This window comes from Eurytemora carolleeae, unplaced genomic scaffold (assembly GCF_000591075.1).
Source record: "Eurytemora carolleeae unplaced genomic scaffold, Eaff_2.0 scaffold252, whole genome shotgun sequence".
In the NCBI taxonomy this organism is placed as follows: domain Eukaryota; kingdom Metazoa; phylum Arthropoda; class Copepoda; order Calanoida; family Temoridae; genus Eurytemora; species Eurytemora carolleeae.
In genome coordinates, this window is record NW_019396306.1 from 1 (window position 1) to 21,057 (window position 21,057).

The window sequence follows — 21,057 nt, forward strand, 5'->3', positions numbered from 1 at the left end:
AGAAAATAAAAACCTATTTCAAGTGCCAGGGCATAGGGTACCCCCTGAACTGTACCTTAGTTGGTTTTAAATCATATTAAAAAAAAAGAATATTCAACAAAACTAGGAAAACAGTTTCTCATTTTTTAAGAGAATCACTGTACAGTGTAATATGAATTTTTATTTTCAAAATATAGATCAGGTGCACCCATCAAACAATATCAATTAGGGGGGGGGAAGGAGGGGAGAAAGGTTACCTCCCCTTGTTTAATAAAATTCATAACATCTATTTACATCCTGTTTGGAATTATCTCATCTGTTTCCGATATTCTGTCCCGTCAAGTTCCAAATCCCGGTCAATATTCAACATATATGCATTTTCAAATCAGTAGGAAGGACTAAAGTAGNTTGCAATAAAGAATGGGAACATAATGAAAAATTGTAAATTCTTATCCTAAAAACTAACAAAATATTTTTATTTCAGTTGAGGACGAGTAATCTCCCCTCCTCTCAGCACACAATACAGACAATAGATACAACCAAGCTGGCCGGTCAGCTCTCTGTAGTCCAGGAGCTACCTGAGGTCAGTAAGCTGGTTTTCCAGGAGGTCAAACAGGAGGGCGGAGATTCTATCGCTAGTATGTTGGAGAATATGAAGGAGGAGGATACTGGATGTGTATCTCCTCTAGACTACACCATCAGCTCCCCAGAAACTCCTCTCAATCTAGTCAATAACTCCAGTAAGGGAGTGAAGAGGATAATGACCACCTCACACCAGATACTCGACACTAAACGGTTGAAGAACGTGGTTGTGCTCCAGGGAGAAAACGGAGAGCAGATCCTTCACCATCTCCCCGTCTCTAGTCTGAACGGATACAATCATCTCACAACAATCAAATCGGTGGATTCTCTGTCGGATCTCAGCTCCACACTATACCTGGATCCACCCTCCCCAAAGTCGGAGAATAGATGTAAGAACTCCTCCCTCAAGATGAGCTACTCGACGAAGACCGTGGCAGGAACTGTTATCCCTAGCAGTAAGACCTGCAACTGGGTGTTTGAGAACGGGCAAGTGTGCGGGAAGACCTTCTCCAAGTCCTACAATCTTGTTGTGCACATGCGCATGCATGAAGATATTCGACCATTTGCGTGCACATTATGCGATCAGACATTTAGGCAAAAGGCGCACTTACAGCGTCATGAAACTACTCACGGCATTCAATCTAAAAATTTCTATAGAAATCCACCAGGTGGAGGACGACGAAGAAAACGCGGGAGTCCAAAGATGAGCAAGGGATTGCAGGAAAGACTCTCCGGAGTATCCCCTGGATACAGGAAGAAAATTGGAGGAGAAGACTCTGAAGGAGAAGAACTCATGGAAGACGATGAAGACGACATGTACGTCACAAACGGTAATCCTTCAAAACGGACCGCTATGAGACGGAAATACTCCAACCCCGACAGCCAGGATGAGGATAGGGAACAAGACAGCGATTCAGCGCTCTATGCCGGAGGTAAGGATGAACCAATGCATGCTGGTTCCAGTCAAGAAAGACGGAACAATAATACAAAAGAAAAATTCCAGGTTGGAAGTGATGGAGAGATGATGTCAGCCCTGAACCTGGCCCAGAGATCTGATGACGATGACACGAGTACAGTCCAAGATATTCTTCATACTGTAAACAGTGTTCCCACCCTGGAGCAAAAACTTGAATCCTCATATCTAAACTGTGACTCTTTACTCGTTAAAACCTCTCGTAACTCATCTCTGCCTCATATAACCCGTCTAGTAGATTCCTCCTCCCTCACCTCCATCAGTCTCAGTAACAACAATAGTCTCTCCACCACCCTCTCTCAGCACCTTCCTGGTGCATCCCTTGCTCAAACTAATATCCTTTACACAACCCTCTCCGGGTCTGGAAACAGCAAGCTCCTCTCTCTCATGGAGCAGAACCAGAACAAGAACCAACTAGTCATTGAGAACCTGGAGGAGCACAGTCCGGAGATACAGGCGGAGCTACTCAACGCCCTGCTGGCAGATGAGACGTATAACCAGGAGGAGGTTTGTCAGGAGGAAGTTTATCGTCTTAATACTCTCCCCGCCTCCTGGTGGGTTCTCAGACGACAAAAACAGGGTTCGTTGTCTCCGGATATAACATACTACTCACCCCAAGGGTTCGGGTTCAAGACCAGAGCTGAGATTCAAAATTTCCTTCAAAACAATCTCATATCAAGAGAAACTAAAATGGCAGGTCTCCGCCAACCCCCGATTCCGATCGAGTCAATCCCGGTGTTAGACGACGATCTTCCGTCCATGCAGCAAGCCTCCCTCGTATCCCAACTCGATGCAAACTCAATCGCGCAAGTTCTAATCGCTAACCTGAAACCTGAACCTATAGAGAGTATTCAGGACGCGTTGTCTGAAACCCGATCAATCCAAGATAGTCTTTCAGGTCCCGGTACTCCAGCAGAACCTCTAGACGCTATCAGTTAAACCTTACACCTATATATTTTCAAATCCGTCCTAGATAAACCCATTGCTCAGTTAGTCAGCTTACTCAATACTTGCCAGACGCTGCGGATAGAAATCTCATTAGTGAAAATTTCTCAGTATATTTTAGGTGAAAATTTTATTCCTGTTCAATAGATGTTAAAATTATTTCCGACCAGACAAAAAGTGCAACACGGCCTAAATAATTGAATCATACTCAAACATGGTTTAAATCTATTTAATTTCTTCTTCAACATGTTTTTACCCCCCCCCCCCTTCATTGTTTTGGTTGGTGCAATAGTTCTTCTAGTTCAGTACATATAGTCAATACAATTACATGCATATTCTTATGTATTCTGAAAGTGCCTAGTCCGTCTAATATTACAAATGTGATAAAAGAAATAAATTTTGCCTAGACCCGAGTTTTCTAACTATAGTTGTTATTTAATTTTGAAAAAAAAAATTACTCAGTGTGTTGTACAGTATTTGCACTCTGTACATGGTTTGGACAGATCTATACAGTGTACAGTATACATGCTGCTTATAGTCGATTTAAAATTGTAGAAAATAATAAAAAAAGTTCTTAAATTGCTTAAAATTTTGGTAATTAACATTTACAATTAAAGTTGTACATACTAGACTGGAAACTGCTGCAGTTATGTACAGTGTACACCATGTACTTGTGGAAAACACCTAGCAATTGTATTGTACTGTTCTTGTTTATATTTGATATATTTAATTATACATCCTTGTAAGTTTTCATTCAATAAATTATAATTAAGTTTAAAAATACTTTATTGATTATCCAGCGACTAAATGTTAGAATTTCAATTAATTTGAGATACAAAGATAGAATAGTATTATAATTACAGTTACACTTTTGTTGACCATGTAAAACTGGGACACATAAAACTTTGGAATAAGAAGAGTAGGAGTATGACCCCAAGATGCAAAGTTCAAATAAGAAATGTACAAAAAAATATATATTTTTCGTTGAAATCAGTGAATTTTTTAATTTCGACGTTTGAATTTTTTAGCACACGTTAAAAAGCAATTCTTTAGCGTTGTTAATCGTTTCGGATTGTTTTCAGAAAACATTTAATAAAATTTCAAAGCTTTCAAAATTGTATTATGTTCAAGTTTGCTCAGCAATATCTTCAACCAAAGAAAAGAAAATATGTTGGATCGTTTTTGGTCTTTTTTTTGCAAATAATTTCTGCCAGGGTTAACATTCGACGTAGTGCAAGAAAATAAATATTTAGAATAAACATTTTAGAATATCTACATTTTCTTTTCTTAAACTATACATAATTTTGGTCCTAAAAGTAAATATAATTAATGAACGACCAAGGCACCTGGACCTAGAGGCACATCACTATTATCATTTCAAATTTTCAATTGGTGGTTTCAAGACTTAACATAATAAAACTAGATTTATAAATAACATTTTTATCTTAACAAGTGCTTGTAGCCTAAACTTTTTTAAGCATCATGTAAAGTGTGTACAGCAAAAGGAAATGTTCATAAAAATACAAAAATCAGGTGACGTACAGGATGTATAGGATGTACAGGATGTATAGGATGTACAGGATGTTTAGGATGTACAGGATGTTTAGGATGTACAGGAAGTAAAGGACGTACAGGACAGGATGTACAGGATGTATAGGATGTACAGGATGTATAGGATGTACAGGATGTATAGGATGTACAGGATGTATAGGATGTACAGGATGTACAGGATGTATAGGATGTACATGATGTACAGGATGTATAGGATGTACAGGATGTATAGGATGTATAGGATGTACAGGATGTTTAGGATGTTTAGTATGAAGTACAGGATGTACATGACGTACAGGACAGGATGTATAGGATGTACAGGACGTACAGGATGTATAGGATGTACAGGATGTATAGGATGTACAGGATGTATAGGATGTTTAGGATGTTTAGTATGAAGTACAGGATGTACATGACGTACAGGACAGGATGTATAGGATGTACACGTACAGGATGTATAGGATGTACAGGATGTATAGGATTTACAGGATGTATAGGATGTACAGGATGTACAGGATGTACAGGATGTACAGGATGTACAGGATGTACAAGTCAGATCTTTGGTGTTGTGAATCTCGGGATCAAGTTTAGATTCTCTTCGATATTCCGTCTTGGTCAAAGATAAAAGGATCAAGCAATGATCATCAGATTTAAAAGAGCCAACAATGGATATCGAGATTAAGATTCAGGATATTCCACACAAAAGTTTCCAACTCAGAAATAGGAACACAGTTCTGGAGATGTCGTCTTCTGTCTAATTTTTTATCATGTATACAGGGAATACAGGAAAAATAATTTATTTATTTATTATTATTATAGATTTATTTCGTACACAAAGGTTAAATGGTACAATATTATGATAAAACAAAACAAGAATAAAGATGTATAAATAAAGTTTCCAGTCAGAACATAAAAAGTTAATCATGGTTTTGATCTCAATATCAACAAAATTAAAATCTTTAACTTTGAGTAATTCATGAAAAATGAGTAATTTTCATTCTTAGTCTAAAGGAATCTGATTGTATATTATTTCTATTTCACACAACATTTGTTTAGAGATCTAGATTGTACATTACAATCTTGTGCAATAGATTCAAGATTTTTACATAAAACAGTTCTTAAATGATCATTACAATCTTGTGCAATAGATTCAAGATTTTTACATAAAACAGTTCTTAAATGATCATTACAATCTTGTGCAATAAATTCAAGATTTTTACATAAAACAGTTCTTAAATGATCATTACAATCTTGTGCAATAAATTCAAGATTTTTACATAAAACAGTTCTTAAATGATCATTACAATCTTGTGCAATAAATTCAAGATTTTTACATTAAACAGTTCTTAAATAATCATGTTTATTTAGACCTACTAAAGGTCGAATACATAGCTTATGACAATTTGATAAACTGATAACTGATAAACAAATTGTACAAAACGAGTGCATAAAACTATTCTAAAATGATAAACATAGAAATGGGCTCAATGAAATATCTATGGGATTCTCTTGGTAAAACAAATAAAATGCGAATAGCAATGTTCCATGAATTCGGGAGTTTTTGAACATTAGAGCCATAGAAATCACAATTATATATCATACAATCTTAACTGTGTGGATGTATTAGCATAATGAAATTCTTGATTAAGAGAATGTATTTTAGAAATAAATTTAACACCTTTACAGCTATAAACATCTTTAGACAGGATGAAAATAATTTATTTAAAAAATCGGGCAAATATTATCAGTGTTCATGACAGGTTTACTGAAAACTATACGTATTGTTTTTGATTTGGAAACATCTATATTTGTGCTAAACTTAAACTTATGAAGACTAGACAATTTCTTATACAAACATTAGTCGTTAACTGTAGTCTAGATCGAAAAGACGGCATATGAGTAATTTGAAGAGGTCTGCGAACAAGTTCGAAAAGAATAAGAAATTCAATATAATGGTGAAAAAAAAGTTGATTCTAACATTGATTTATGGACAAAGGAGTTGAGTTTCTGCCACAAACTCTGATTTTCTAATCTCTTTATCTTTGTAACCCAATGTCGTAGAGCTTAGATATTTCAAACTATTAATACTTATAGATAAAATAATCCAAGTTTGAAATATCAAAGGTTTGCACAATCAGGTTCCAAAGATATTGGGATCAGAAGATTTGAGTTTGTGGCAAAAACTCAATTCCTTTATATTGAGAAATATGTTCCTAAACATCTACTTAGTTAACTGTAACATTTTTGTTACCTTTTTCGTCGTCGTTATTTAAAAATTTAAAAAAGATCCATTCTCAAAACGTAACCACCCAAATGGATGATTTTGAACGTCGACTTTGTGCTCAAACTCAGTAATTATACACCATTAACGTTTTATATGTCTCAAATTAATCGTAAAAAATGTCTCCACAATACTATATTCTCAGTTCAACTACCAGTCATTGCCTTGTCGGTCACTCCCTTTACTGAAATCATCACACGAATTTAATGGACAATCTGAATTACCTTTGTATTTTACATGATAAAGTTTCTGTAATATTGAATTTTATATCGAAAAGCGATGATTAACTGTTTAAACTCTAGGATAACAAAAAAAAATGAAATGAATGTCGTATTGGTCTTTTTTTTTTTAACTATATAAAGGATAAAACTTCAGAGACGACTGTACGGAATTGACACTGCCTGTTTACTTCTATTAAGGGTTCAACGGCAACTGCACAGTGTACAATACATGTGTGATATTTTTTGCCCAATCATTGAAAATGCCATAAAAATGGTATAATCAATCATGGCAGAAAACTTAAATTAACCTTGAACACATGTAATATAAGAGTTTCAGACCGTTTTAGTTTGTAACCCTGTGCTGTGTACAGTGTACATACCACTATTGGTACATTTGTAAATAATTGTTTTATGCAATTTTGTAAGAATGGTAAGAGAGCACCTTTTCCAATATTTAACAGGAACAAATTTCAAAATTTCTATTAAAAAGAAAAAGTGAGATCGCAAATTTTTCCGTCATTTCCTGGTTATACTAGTACTAACTGTATACTGTATACTGTATGCTATATACTGTATACTGTATACTGTATATTAGTAATTTATCTTTGAAATTTTCCAGATTAGACATTTCAAGTTTCCAAAGTTGTTTCTTTCAAGTTACTTCTTTTCGTGAAGTTTCCAATACGAACTTTAAAGGTCAGCAATTGTACAAAATAGAAAATAGATATTTTAGAGAAATAAGATAAGCAACAAAAAATAGATAATTAAAATAATAAAAATTAAAAATTTTCTTGAAAAACTTCTGTTATAAAAATTGAACATAGCGTGCTATATATGTCAATCCCTCCTGTAAATTGTCCAAACTGGCAAAAAAAGGTTTCACTCTCACAGGTAGAAAAACTCGGGTTTGGAAATTAATTTCGATATATTTTATATCCTCATCAGTCCTACAGAAAATGACCAAAATTATTACAAATTAAAAATAAAGATAATGTAACAAATAATTTCTAGAAACTTATAAAAAAGTAAGCAAATTAGGGTAGGGTGGTTTTTTTTGAAGTGGAATGAAAAAAAATGAAAAGTGTAAAAATTAAGGTCAACCTTTAAGAATGGTGGTATTGTCAAAACTGAAAGAAATGTTCATTGAATTAAGGGTTGGGGGACGGGGGGGGGAAGGGGTTAGGAGAATAGGTTGACCGACACAGATACGAAACTCCGAATTTTGAGTTAGTGGGGGAGGGGGCAATGTATGTTTATTTAAAAAAAAAATTACAATTAGCATATAAAACAAACAACTATAGAACAACAACAAAGACTAAATTAGTTAAACAGAAAACAACCACACTAAAGCCACAACAGAAAGTTGTATCATCTTTCTTTGTTGTTTGTTTTGGGCGGAATTTGTAAACAAGAATAGATGCATCAGTGTTCGTCTAGTATCCGAGGAGGATAAAAGCATTTAATTTTGATGATTTTAAAAATTTACATAATAGTTTCTTATGACCAGAATATTTCATAGATTATTTTTGTGAAAATGGATTCCATGTCAAGCTGTGCCATCCGTCTTGTTTTTACTTTTCCGTCCAAAGACAGTACAAAAATGCGTACACCTCTGAAATAACTTTCCTTGCATTAGTACCTTGATTGTGATTAAATTTGATTAGGAATGAAATCACATCGCTTTAATTAGGGGTAATTTTTGTGTGCAATTAAAACCATTGAACTTAACAACTGCACTTAGCGTTGTCTTCAAAAGGACATTTACTTTTGTTCATGAATGATTTGTTTCATTCGATAACGATTTGAAAATGAACAGGTTCTTTCTATTTATTATCAGAAATTTCTGTGAATTTTCAAAATTATCATTTCTTTACAGAACATTGTTTAGCCCTATAGTTAAACGCTATTTTATAAACCTAGAGACCATTTAGAGGAACCGCAGGCGTAATTTGAAGTTGTGTTCTATTTGTAAACTGGCGTGTCCGACTCACACAAACACAAACCTTTGAAGAATTAAGAATGTCAAATTTATCCAACAGACCCCCTTTCAATTGTTGATAACTTTGTATGCAAGCTGTTTTATATCTATAAATATAGATATTTACTTCTATTATGCCTTCTATTTCAATTGTAAACATTTTCTCTTTGATTACATTGTAAAACAAAAATATTTTGCCAATTAAAAAAAAGAAATTTCGTTGACTTTCAAAATTTTCAAAAATCGAATTCTGCAAATATTTGAAATTTCAATAATCCTTAAACCTTCCCTAGGGTTCCGTGAGGTCCAAAAAAAATTTGGGCCTGGTCGGTTCAGCCGTTTTGACGTTTGTTGGATAAAAACAGACAGACAGACAAGCAAAGTTATAGATTGAAAATTCGATCATCGTAAACCTTCCCTGGAGTCAGACGAGATCAGTGGTGTATACCCCTCCCCCAGAATCCATGGGGTAATTACCCCCCTAGAATCTTGGGGACATAAACATCCCCGTTTAGAAACTTGATCTCCATTCTCCATGTTCATGATTACCATAACGAGGAAAAATGTAAAAAAATAATCTTACTCAATCAACTTGTAAGTAAGTACAAGTTGAATCAACTTTTAACAAAGTAACATAGATAAATTTTACCAAAAAATCGGTTTAACTGAGTAACGTACTTGCACTATAAATAGAGACTTAAAAAACCCTCTCACTCATCAATTTTAAATTTACGCTGGGTGATTGAATTTTTACTTTGGACAAGTTTGATGAGAAACACTAGCTCCAAAGGCAGTCTCTCTGCAATGGTCCTGTAGACAAATATTTTTTCCAGAATAAAGCCCTCAACTTTCAAGGGAAAATATGAATTAAAATTGGCATGGTAGTTTTTGATGTAGAACCATACCAAAAAGCATTTTCATGTCCTTAATAATTTTTACATGAAATCTAGCAAAAAACTTTGAGTGAGATTTTTGTTATCTTCTTCCATCTAATGAGATATCATTAAACAACCCTAAAAAAGCCAACATTCAAATCATAACTATTATAAATAATAGCAATTCATAAATAGAACTAGACAAACCAGAAAATTTAAACAAGCAGAGATGGAATTTAAAGAATTTTAGCCGCGGTTTAAATCCGCCAAAACCCGGTTTAAATTCAGCGCCGGCTTAAATTTTGAAACATTTGATACAATTTTAAGTGGAACCAACTATATTTAAACCACCGCGGCTTAAATTTAAACCGCAGCTCAAATTCTTTAAATTCGGCCACTGGTTTGTTAAGTTATTACATATAATATCGCTCTACGAAAACAAAAATTAAAAATTGATATTTTTAGAGAATATTTGAAAAATAAAATGAGGACATTTAATTTCAATTTCTTTAAAACAATTTGATTTACAGCAAATCTAATGATCCAGTGTGAACTTTGAGATGTCTGACAAGAATGTTCTTCTGAGAGAACCTTTTATCACACACATCACATTTGAATGGTTTCTCTCCAGTGTGAAATCTCATATGAACTTCAAGATTAAAATTGCTCTAATTTTGTTTTCCACATATAAGACAGGTGTGGTCCCTACTAGAACCTTGTTTTCTTGAGTTTCTGTTCATTTTGTAACATCTATACACACTGATACAATACAACTCAATTTGATATGATATTGTTTTTATCTTCATGAAGAGATTTTCTGCTGCTGGGATATTAATCAATAAACCTAGATAATATATAAACTGGTTTAAAATGTTAATTAATGAATAAGTATTTTATAAATGTGATCATAGATTATGTTTGTTTGGTCAAAGTGTGAAGCGTTGTGTTCTGTTTAAGAATTATTTATGGTGAATGTGATAATAGCTCATAGAATATCGCTCTACGAAAACAAAAAGTAAAAATTGATATTTTTAGAGAATATTTGAAAAATAAAATGAGGACATTTAATTTCAATTTCTTTAAAACAATTTGATTTACAGCAAATCTAATGATATCCAATACCCATCATGGTATATTATAATCTTTCTTTATTTTTACATGCAGGTTTTGCGAAGTGGGAACAAAACAACTAAAAACATAACACCTAAATTCAAAACACTTTATTATAACCACCCATATTTTAAAAGGACTAAATTTCAAAACAACCAACGTGTTAGAACAGCTTTTTTCAAAACACCCAAAGATACAAAACACCAAAATTTCATTTCAGGATAAAAACACCTAAATTTCATTTAAATGTAATAAAACCTAAATTTTTTCAATTCTAAATGACTACAAAACACCCTGCTGTCTGAACACCTAAAAAAAACACCCAAAGTGTCAAAACACCTAAATTTCATTTCAAGAAAAAAAACATGGTTGTTTTGAAAACTTAGGTGTTTCGCCTCTTTGGGTGGTTTTTTTAGGTGTTAAGACAGATGGATGTTTTGACATTAGGTAATTTGAAGTGTAGGTTTTTTGTAGTCACTCCGGGCTTGTTATTAAAGGGTCCGTTCACTTATTTGGGTACTTTCAGGGTAAACTAAATAGTCGATTAGCTATTCATTGGTCTTTAGTCTTACTTTTCAAAGACATAGTCATAGTCATAGTCATGGATCAAAAAAATTTTAAATATTAAATTAAATTGTAAATTGTAGATGTCTGTCATTTGTTTTCAAAATTATTTTTAAATTGTATATTTTCAAAATATTTAACTTATTTTAAACATTTGACGGTTTGATATGTTTTCCCTACTTCCGCAGAAATTTCCGTGATTTATTGAAGAGTTGGAATCTAGGAACCCGTTTCACGGAGAGAGAAAGTCGTCTTTGTATAAAAGTGTTAATTTGTTTAATCATGTTAGAACACGAAAAACGTTAATTTCTTGCTAATTTCAAAATCTTTGACTGCTTCACACCTTTTTCCAGAAATAGTTTGGATTTGAAATGTTGATTTCCAAGTCGTCATTTTTTCTGAAAATAAAGATATGTTATTTTAATGATTTTCATATCTTTTCCACTTGTCCATGATTTTCAGTTAGTCACAAACTTATGCAATAATAGCTAACTAGATTGGAACTTAGATTTTAATAAATCAATATTTACAACAAGTATCTAAAGGTTTTTAGTAAGTAAATGATTTAAGTTTTAAATGGTTTAGAAACACCAATTTTCAAAATAAATTAGAAGACCTCAAAGAATGGCCATAAAAATACAAAATTTGTTTCAATAAATTTCTAAATAATATGAGCTAATTTTGGCACAAAGAGGTTAATAAACTATGGTACATTTCTACTTTAAAAGATGAATTTTCAGTACTGTTGTAAACCAACTACATTTCAAGCTTATCCTTGAAATACTCCTCTGCTTCCTGACTTGAAACATTATATAATATTCTTGTCCATTTCCTTCCTGACTCATCTATCATGATAGATTCGGGATCTACAGGTACTTGTTCTGCTCCATTCTCATCAACATTAATATCCTCTTTATTATTATTAATGTTCTCATCTACAATGATAGATTCTTCAGGTAATGGTTCTTCTTCATTCTCATCAACATCAATATCTTCTTCAATATTTTCAATGTTCTCATCGTCATGATTAACATTAAAATCTGTCTCAACCTGCAGTTTATTCTTATCTTGGATCTTCTCATGTAGATCTTTGCCTGACTCATAAGAACTATTGATATGATCTTGATCTTTGCCCTTGTCAGAGCTATTATCTTGATCTTGATCTTCTTCATCAAAACTTTTCTCAGAATCTTGATCTTTGCTCTTGTCAGTGTGAGTTCTCATGTGTGATATAAAAGTTGATCTATAAGCAAAATCCTTATCACACACTCCACATTTAAAAGGCTTCTCTCCAGTATGAACTCTCAGATGTAGGATTAAAATGTGTTGTCTTGAGAACCTTTTTTCACACACTCCCCATTTGAATGGTTATTCTCCAAATTATGATCTCATGTGTGTGGTTAGATGATGATTCATCACACACTCCTCATTTAAATGGTTTCTCTCCAGTGTTAAGATGTCTGGCAAGAACGTTCTTCTTAGAAAACTTTTATCACATTTGAATGGTTTCTCTCCAGTGAACTCTCCGATGTGTGGTTAAATTACTCTCTAATATGTTTCTTTTTACAAACTAATTCAAATTTTTTCAAGCCATAGAAATACTTCTTTATCCTCCCCATTTTCTATCAGATACGGGGTTACGAAGGTATCATGGTGAATCCAGTATGTCTTCTTTAAGTAAAGGGTCCCTTGAAATTTCTAAGACAGTCCCTTTAGAAGAAAACTCAGCAGCTAAGTGGAAAAATACAAATTTGCTCGATATTTGGCATTTTAAAGCGCCTTTTAAATATTTAAATATAAATAACTGCATCGTTTTATTTTAGAGGTTTAAATACAACTCGTCAGTCAGATTAAAATTACTATTAGGAGAATAATAGTCCTAAAATAATGTTCTTAAAAAATATAATGAAAACGGACAATTGTCTTATGTAGAGCTAGGTCAGGTCTTCAAACACAGGTTTCGTAAAATCTAATTTTTTCCTTTTTTATCCACATTATTAGCTAGACCGTATCATATTCGTTCTATAAAAACAAACAAAAAGTTTATACTCAAAATAAAAAAATAATTGTAAGAAAATACTTACATTTTTTCGTCTTTTCCCACCTTTGCTTCTATAAATTCATTGTTGAAAACAAAACAAAAAATAATTACCAAAGAATCTTCTTAATCAACATTAGAATATTTTGGGATAATTTCACTGGTCATAGATATGCAATATGTACAGTATAACAAATGTACAAATAAATTATAACAAATATATATATAGATCATATCTCTCATATTGATCTGTGATAAATACTTAGTTTGGCATATGACGAAAGATTTCTTTCTATATTCCATTCGCTGAAACCTTAAGAATTATATAAGTTGAGCCTATGCTAAACAGGTGAAATACTTGAGGATTTAAATAATTTTCTTCAGATCTGTGTTTAATGAGATGAAATAACATTTAAATTCATTCAATAATATAATGTTCATATTCTGTGCATTTTTTAGCAAGTATTAGCTTTATTTTTATTTCAAATGACAAGTTGACTGTTAATGTAAAATTTATATCAGCAAAGCTAATAATGGGAGTAAAAAAGAGAAAGGAATAGATCAGATTTCAAATGAAAAACAAATTTAAAATGCCGATTATAGGAGGACATATTTCATAAATAATTAACAAACATTAAGAGCTACTGAAAGAATACCCCTGATATTAACCTAAATTTTAGCTTGCAGTTGCAGGAAAACCCAAGACAAATAGAAATATTCAAATACATTAATAACATTACAAAAACATTCTATTTAATACATATTTAATAGTTCACTGATTAGATTACAGTTTAATAGTACAGTACACTAAACCGACTAAATATAGAAAAAGGATATTTTATACACAGATTGATATGCTCCTGTACGTCTGCACTTTACACTTCACAAGCTACAGGATTTACCCAATACTTAATAAGAACTCATAAAAAATACAGCATTAAACCTATTGCTATTATTCATTAACTTACTGTAATTAGTAAGTTAGGTATTTACATGTTTCGCTATAGAATACAGGAGATCAAACTGTACTGCGCTCTTATTATTTATGATTTAAGCAGGAACAACTTCATCAAGAATTTTAAAGGGTTTGTGGTTGGACGCACACACTCAGGAGTCAATGAAGGAGAAGGCTGTAGACTGTAGACTGTCATTCTTGAGTCCCATTTGTTTTAATTCAATAAAAAATTCTTTATTTCACGTTCAAGGCATATTTGAAGAGTTGCAACTCATAATGTCTTAGCATTTCATCTAAAAATATGTAAATAAATGAAAAATAATGGCGTAAACAATAATTCAGTAATCCAGGTAAAACTGTGTTGACAGATAAACAGGAAGAAACAAAGCCAGTGCTTTTGAAAATCTAGCAGGCATAAAGCTCAACATCATAACAGAAGCTTGTAACTGGACAAATATCTTTCTTCAACTTTTTGAATTTTTTATTCTTTAATTATGTTTCTTTCACAAGTGTGGGAGTTAACAATATTTCGTGGAGATTTCAATGCTGGAAGTTCCACAGTTTAAATGTTCTGTCAAATGAGCAGGTAGCGATCATGGAACCATCAGGAGATACATCACAGCCAGACAATTTGTTATCATGCCCCCTCAAGGTAGCCAGGGGTAACCAGGTCTTACTGGCCCAAACCTACAAAGTAGAAAAGGAAATGAGTTTTTGTCACAAACTCAGATTTGTTAAACCCAAAATCTCTGCAACTGGATAGTGTAAAACTTTGATATTTTAAACTCAAATTATTTGATCTTCCAGAATTGACTAGGACTCGGTCCAGAATACAGATCCACATGAATATAGAAAAAATGGAAATTTTAAGAAGTTCCGGTTGACCCTCTTATTAAACCCAGGAACAGTTATTTAGATTTGGTTCAGTTTTTAAATATTTATCAAAACATAAACATTCTGAAACGTTTACCTTGGCAGTTCCATCATAACTACTAGAGACTAGATATTCCCCAGTATTCTTCTCAAACCTCACATTAGACACCAGTTTAGTGTGTGCTGGGATAGTGTACTCAATATTTCTCTTTCTAAACATCAAGGATCAAGAACAAAAAAGATAAAGTATAAACAGCAACACCAAGACCAAGACCAAGACCAACATCAGCATCAGCATCAGCATCATCCAGCATCAACAGCATCAATAGTATCAACGGCATCAACTACATCAACTACATCAACTACATCATCAACATCCACATTAACTGCAAATAAGAGTTCGATTTAAGAAAAAACGTATAGCCTGGTTACCAGTAATTTATCGATCTCTTACCACTTAAATTATTTTCAAGGGACTGTCATAGAAATTTCAACTCAAGTAATCTCCATTTAAAAAAAGGCATTCCAGATTCACAACGGTTCCCTTTAAATCTTTATCTGAACAATCATTTAGAAGACAATGTCGTTTATGTGTTTAATTCTGATAATATCCTCTCTTAGTAACTAGAGTAGAAACTAGAATTGCACTTAGGCAAAATAAACTATAGATTTTTTAAAAAGTTAAAGATGAAAATCTACTTCATTCTTGATCAGACAAAGCTTTAAAAGGACTGGGCACTATCGTATACCAGACCTTGCCATTCTATGCATGGAAGGCTACTTGAAATTACGTCTACAGTTTCTTTAAAATCAACTTGAAATATTACCTTAAATCCCAGATTTTACATGAATTATCCTGACTACAGGTCACAATATTATATCCGTTAGGAGACCAGTCAACCCCTGTTATACCCTGAATATAGAATAATTAGGAGACCAGTCCACCCCTGTTATACCCTGAATATGGAATAATTAGGAGACCAGTCCACCCCTGTTATACCCTGAATATAGAATAATTAGGAGACCAGTCAACCCCTGTTATACCCTGAATCTGTATATAAATTTGGCTTGTCTGTCTGTCTGTTTGATTGTTTGTTTGTTTGTTTGTATCCAATAAACTTCAAAACGGCTGAACCGATCGCGCCCAAATTATTTGTGGGACATCTAGGGACCCTAGGGAAGGTTTAAGAATGATCAAAATTTCAAAATTCGATCTTCATTATATTTTTGAAAATGTTGAAAATCCACGAAATTTTTTGTGAAAATCCGCGAATTATTTTTGTTTTGTTTTACGATGTACACAAAGAGAACATGTTCACAATTAATTTAGAAGATGGGCGCAGGGAAGAATGGAATGATTAGGTTATCAGTCAACCCCTGTTATACCCTGAATATGGAATAATTAGGTTATCAGTCAACCTCTGTTATACCCTGAACAGAAAATAATCATTTTTTATAGTTGTTTAGAATCCTAAATGTTACCTTGAGATGTCCCTCCAAGAACATGATACATTGTCCTGTCCGTAGATCCCAAACTCTACCAAAACTATCCAGACCTCCACTACAGCACAGAGATCCATCCTAATCAATTAACCAATTACTTATACAATCTATCATTAAATCATTCAATCAATTAATCAATTAGTTGATAAAATCTAACAATTAATCGATCAATGAATTGTTTAATTGAACAATTTATCAATGAATCAACCAACAATCAATGAATGAATGTACAAATATGTTGTAAAGAGGAGTAGAGAAAAGAAAATGAATTGTATGCAAAATATGAAAAAAGAGATAAAAAAAATTATAAAGAAGGATACAAAAATAAAAGAAGCGTAACAAAAAAGAGAGAACTTTGAGCCTGATATTATAGAACCAGTTTTGTTAGATTAGAGAGAAAAAGTGAATACACAAAAACCATCGGTAAAAAACAATAACTAAAAGTTAACCAATAAGAACCAACCTGTTGAAAAGCAAGGCAGTAAACCTCTTTACTATGCCCCTCCTATCATCAACAGTTTTAAAAAACCCATCTTCAAGTTTAAGCTTTTGATATTTATTTAAAATCAAAAGTTACACTTTCAACAGAAACCAGAGTTCATCAGTTTTCACATTGAATGATTTTGCCGTTACACTACTTTTCAACGGGTATTTCTGTGAGTCGGCATATTGGGAAATCTTTTAATGCAGGGTCACTAGAAATTACTTAATTCGATAGGTCCCTTTAAGGGCTTAAAGTCTTCTGATAAGTCATTTAAAAGTGTTTTCCTGATGTTGAACTTCTGTAAGCTGTTCTAAGTCCCAAAGTCTCCATGAGTTGTCCCAGACTGCTGTTCCAAGAAACCGACCGCTAGGATGATATGCACATCTAGATACTCGCGCATCATGACCTTAACAGTTAAATTTGGGGTCAACTTGGAAATTATTTTGCCAACATTAAGTATGTCAAGTTTATATAAGTACATTTAGAATTTTCCAACTACAATTTAGGTTCTATGAGACTTTAAGGTCGAGCTGAAACTCTTTGAATGTTAAGTTCTGAAGGGGTCTTTTTCCTTGCGTGTATAGTCTTTTTCTATTATAATTTATAATTTGACAAAAATAAGAATGCCCATACAGTTACAGGGAGCTATGAATTCTCTCTCTTCAGTCTCATCTTCTGTAACAAACACTGTACATTGTACCAGTGTACAGATTTAAAATGATTTTAGATAAAACCTATTATGGATTTCCGTAGAAAAAAAATGATTAAAGATATCACTTAATGAAAACATTTCAAATAAAATCCAAAAAACAAATTGTTTTCTGAATTCTGTTAACAATGATCCCTTCAGCATAAGAAACTGTACAGTAATAATAATGATAAGAATTCGATTTTAAAATCAAATTGACCTTCAATGTCTGCTACCGGTTCCTCTGAGTCTAAACTCCAGAGTTTGACGGAACCATCAGCTGCGCAGGATGCCAGGTTGGGTTCTGCAGGATCCAGACCGAGAGTAGATTTAGGATTGAAGACGACAGATCCCACGTGGGTTGTATGTCCACGTAGTGGTCGGATCTAGATCACAATTTTTTTATAATGATTTTAGACTTTATCAAGATTTCTTGAAGTTGTAATTTTATAAATAACAAATACACAAGAAATGAAGAAAGTTGATCTTATTTAAAGAAATCTTGAATTAAAAAAACATTATGAACATTGTATGAAAATTGCCAACCTGGCATCCCCTTACGTTCCCCTAACCCCCCAAAAAACAATTGTACAACATGTTTAAATAAAAATTAATGAGATTTATAAGTAGGAGTCATCATGTACTCCCTATAGACAGTTGTACAGTGAACACCCGGCTTCATGTACTGTACTGACCTCCTTGCAGTCAGGTACACTCCAGAGTTTACAGACCCCAGACCAGCTACCAGTCACCAGCATTTTGGAGTCAGGACTAAACTGACACCAGGATACAGGACGGGTATCCACTATCTGGCTGGCCTAATATAATAAATCAATCAATCAATCGATGTAAAGCAGGCCCCCGGGATTGTCTATTTCATTTATTTTGATGAGTAGGCTTCATATTTTAAGACTTTAATTCAAAATATGTTTTCTTCTTTTTCAATCTTCTTAAGTTTATTCTTTGTTACACATATTCTTTCTATATAAACTAAAGTTTTCTTTTCGGTAAAAACGGTTGAAAAATTCTTGATCATTTAACCAAATTTAACAAAATAAAATGTTATACAATACCTCGACGTCTAAACTTTTCATTTTCTTCTGAATTTCTTGCTTCTTCGCCATCTTTGTTTTCTCTGGCAAATCGGATTCTTCGCGAAGACGACTTAAGCGCGCAACAGCTCGTGGTATACTGTAGCTTGCCAACCATTCACGTGCTTAAAAAAAATTAACAATTTTTTTTTGAAGAACGTTATGTATTTTCATTCTTCATCGTCAAAAATTCTGATAATTTTAATTTCAAAAAATAACCTATTTTGAGAGATTCGGGCCCTTCGTGATACCAAGTAGATTCATCATCTTTCTTTTCTTCTACTACTTCAGACTGAAAAAAAACTAATTAATAAACATTTAGGGGTTTGTTTTCCCAAGAATAATTTTTAATGCTCTGGGGACAAATTCTTTACCCAAAAATACATAAATGAATCCTTTAAAAAGGTTTAGCGCTAAGCGCAAACACACTTTTTGGGGAAAAGAGGAGAAAAAGGTTTTTCAAGATTACATACACCCCTGTGAACATTAACTTTGGTTGTATGTAGTTTAAATGATTATCCAAAGACCATTCAACGACCATCCAACGAACATTCAAAGACCATCCAACAAGCATCCAACGACCAACAAATGACCATATAACCCCAACAAATTACCATCTATCGACCAACTAATGACCAACTACTTTACCTGCATTTTCTTCTTTTGAAGAACATCAGCACCAATCTTCCCTATCAATTCACGCAATCTAAAAAGATATTGAAGATAATGTAACATTCAAGAAATAATTTGTTGTAATTAAAAATGATACGAATTTTTAATTTTAGAATGAAAATGGGGGAAAAAATCTTTGTTTACACATTTATAGTTAACACAACCAAAACTTTTGTTTCTGACCTTGAACTCTTTTGATAGAGAATTAGGGCGAAACATCTCGGCATTTTTTTTACTATTTTTAGGTTTTATAAAAAATAAAGATTAAATAAAAAGTCGACAACAGTCTCTTTAATCTCGTTTTTTACCTGTTTCTCCTGTCAGCTGGACCCTCCCCGAACAAGCAGATAGGTTCCCCCAGTAGCCGCAGCTCGGACTTCACCTCGGAGTCGTTAGTGGACACCGTTATGGCGCGGACGCGGCGCCTGCGCTCAAACTCCTCCAGCATCTCCTGCTTGTCGCTGGACAACACGTCCTTGTCCATCTCAATATACTCGGAAGATATCTAGAATAATATCAGCTTTATATTTTGTTCCATGGATATTTCAGATATTTCAAAGGGTCCAAGTGAAGGTACACTCTACAGTGTGTAGAGTCTACACAATCACAAAATGCCATTCTTCAGAATTTTTCACACCTTTAAAAATAAAGGAACTGAATTAACACTTCCTCAAACAGCTAAATTTTTATCAAAAAGCACAGTGGACTACTATAACAGTAGATTGATACCCCAGTTCTTATTTTAATAAAGATGCTGGTAAATAAAGTTTCAAAGAAATGATAAGAACTAGCCTCGGCTTGATTACTACTCGATAAAATACCTAAAATGATCTTTCTAAGAGTAATGGTGGTTGATTAATGAGCGTAATAACAAGATATAATAACATTTTTTATCCCTAAATCTATGCAAAAAGATGGCGAAAAACTTAGATATTCACAACATTAACTATTTGCTCTCACAAAAGTTGGTAGTTTAACAGGTCGACAGTATTAGGATGCAAAGATATTAAGTATTTAAAAATCAGAGTTTGAGACGAATATTCATTGTTAAGTTTGTTTGTAGTTGTTAGGAGGGAAACAAAGTGACTTCAACGTGCTAGCCGTATAACCTCGTTAATCTGAAATTCAGCTGAAATGGCTGAGGAGCCCGGGGTAGAGGCTAGTAGCGTCACATGGTCTCTACCTGTATATTTTCAACTGACGACTCTCCTCTGTTCTCGCTGAGGAGCCCGGGGTAGAGGCTAGTAGCGTCACATGGTCTCTACCTGTATATTTTCAACTGACGACTCTCCTCTGTTCTCGCTGAGGGTTCCGAAATGAACCACTTTCTTCCGCTTGATGTACTGAATATCCTCATCGTCAGACATTTTCGGTCTGAAATTTTGCATGATTAGATAGTTCTCTTTACAATTGGTACTTTTTAACAAGATTTAAAACATATATATTTCACTTTTCTTTGTTAGTAATAATAATAATAATCCTAAAAATAACCCATAGGAATGTGGACTTTTATTTGGGGTTATATAGATTCAAGGGGGGGGGGATGGAAAATTGGACATCAAAATGATGAGAAAAAGGGATGCTTTTTCAAGAAAATGTATACCCTTGTTAAAATGTTTTTAATCTTTCGCGAAACTTTATTATTTTATATTTTTTGTAAACATTACTTCCGATGAATTAAAGTTATTTTTCTG

General features: G+C 33.2%; 2 protein-coding genes across 4 annotated transcripts; one reads left to right on the forward strand and one right to left on the reverse strand.

Annotated features, from left to right (window-relative positions):
* Positions 1–458: 458 nt before the first annotated feature.
* LOC111700615 (uncharacterized) lies at positions 459–2,892 on the forward strand (the record flags this gene model as incomplete). Its single annotated transcript, XM_023471587.1, is given in 1 exon segment — positions 459–2,892. A coding segment is annotated over 1 exon segment (2,015 nt), but the record flags the coding sequence as incomplete, so codon positions are not given.
* An 11,452-nt stretch (positions 2,893–14,344) lies between these two features.
* LOC111700597 (U4/U6 small nuclear ribonucleoprotein Prp4) lies at positions 14,345–20,967 on the reverse strand. 3 transcript variants are annotated; one of them, XM_023471568.1, is made up of 13 exons: positions 20,629–20,967; positions 19,672–19,868; positions 19,340–19,397; positions 18,911–18,983; positions 18,674–18,816; positions 18,296–18,418; positions 17,821–17,986; positions 17,197–17,318; positions 16,892–16,933; positions 16,408–16,506; positions 15,753–15,838; positions 15,023–15,137; positions 14,345–14,739 (listed from the first exon to the last, which is right to left on the reverse strand). In XM_023471568.1, the coding sequence occupies exons 1-13, from the start codon at positions 20,749–20,751 to the stop codon at positions 14,593–14,595; spliced, it is 1,494 nt and encodes a 497-aa protein (XP_023327336.1). In that variant the 5' UTR covers positions 20,752–20,967; the 3' UTR covers positions 14,345–14,592. The 3 variants fall into 3 exon arrangements, with proteins under 3 accessions (XP_023327336.1, XP_023327337.1, XP_023327338.1); XM_023471569.1 differs by having other exon boundaries at positions 20,547–20,631; XM_023471570.1 differs by lacking the exons at positions 14,345–14,739; positions 15,023–15,137; positions 15,753–15,838 and adding an exon at positions 15,845–15,970.
* Between the last annotated feature and the right edge of the window lie 90 nt (positions 20,968–21,057).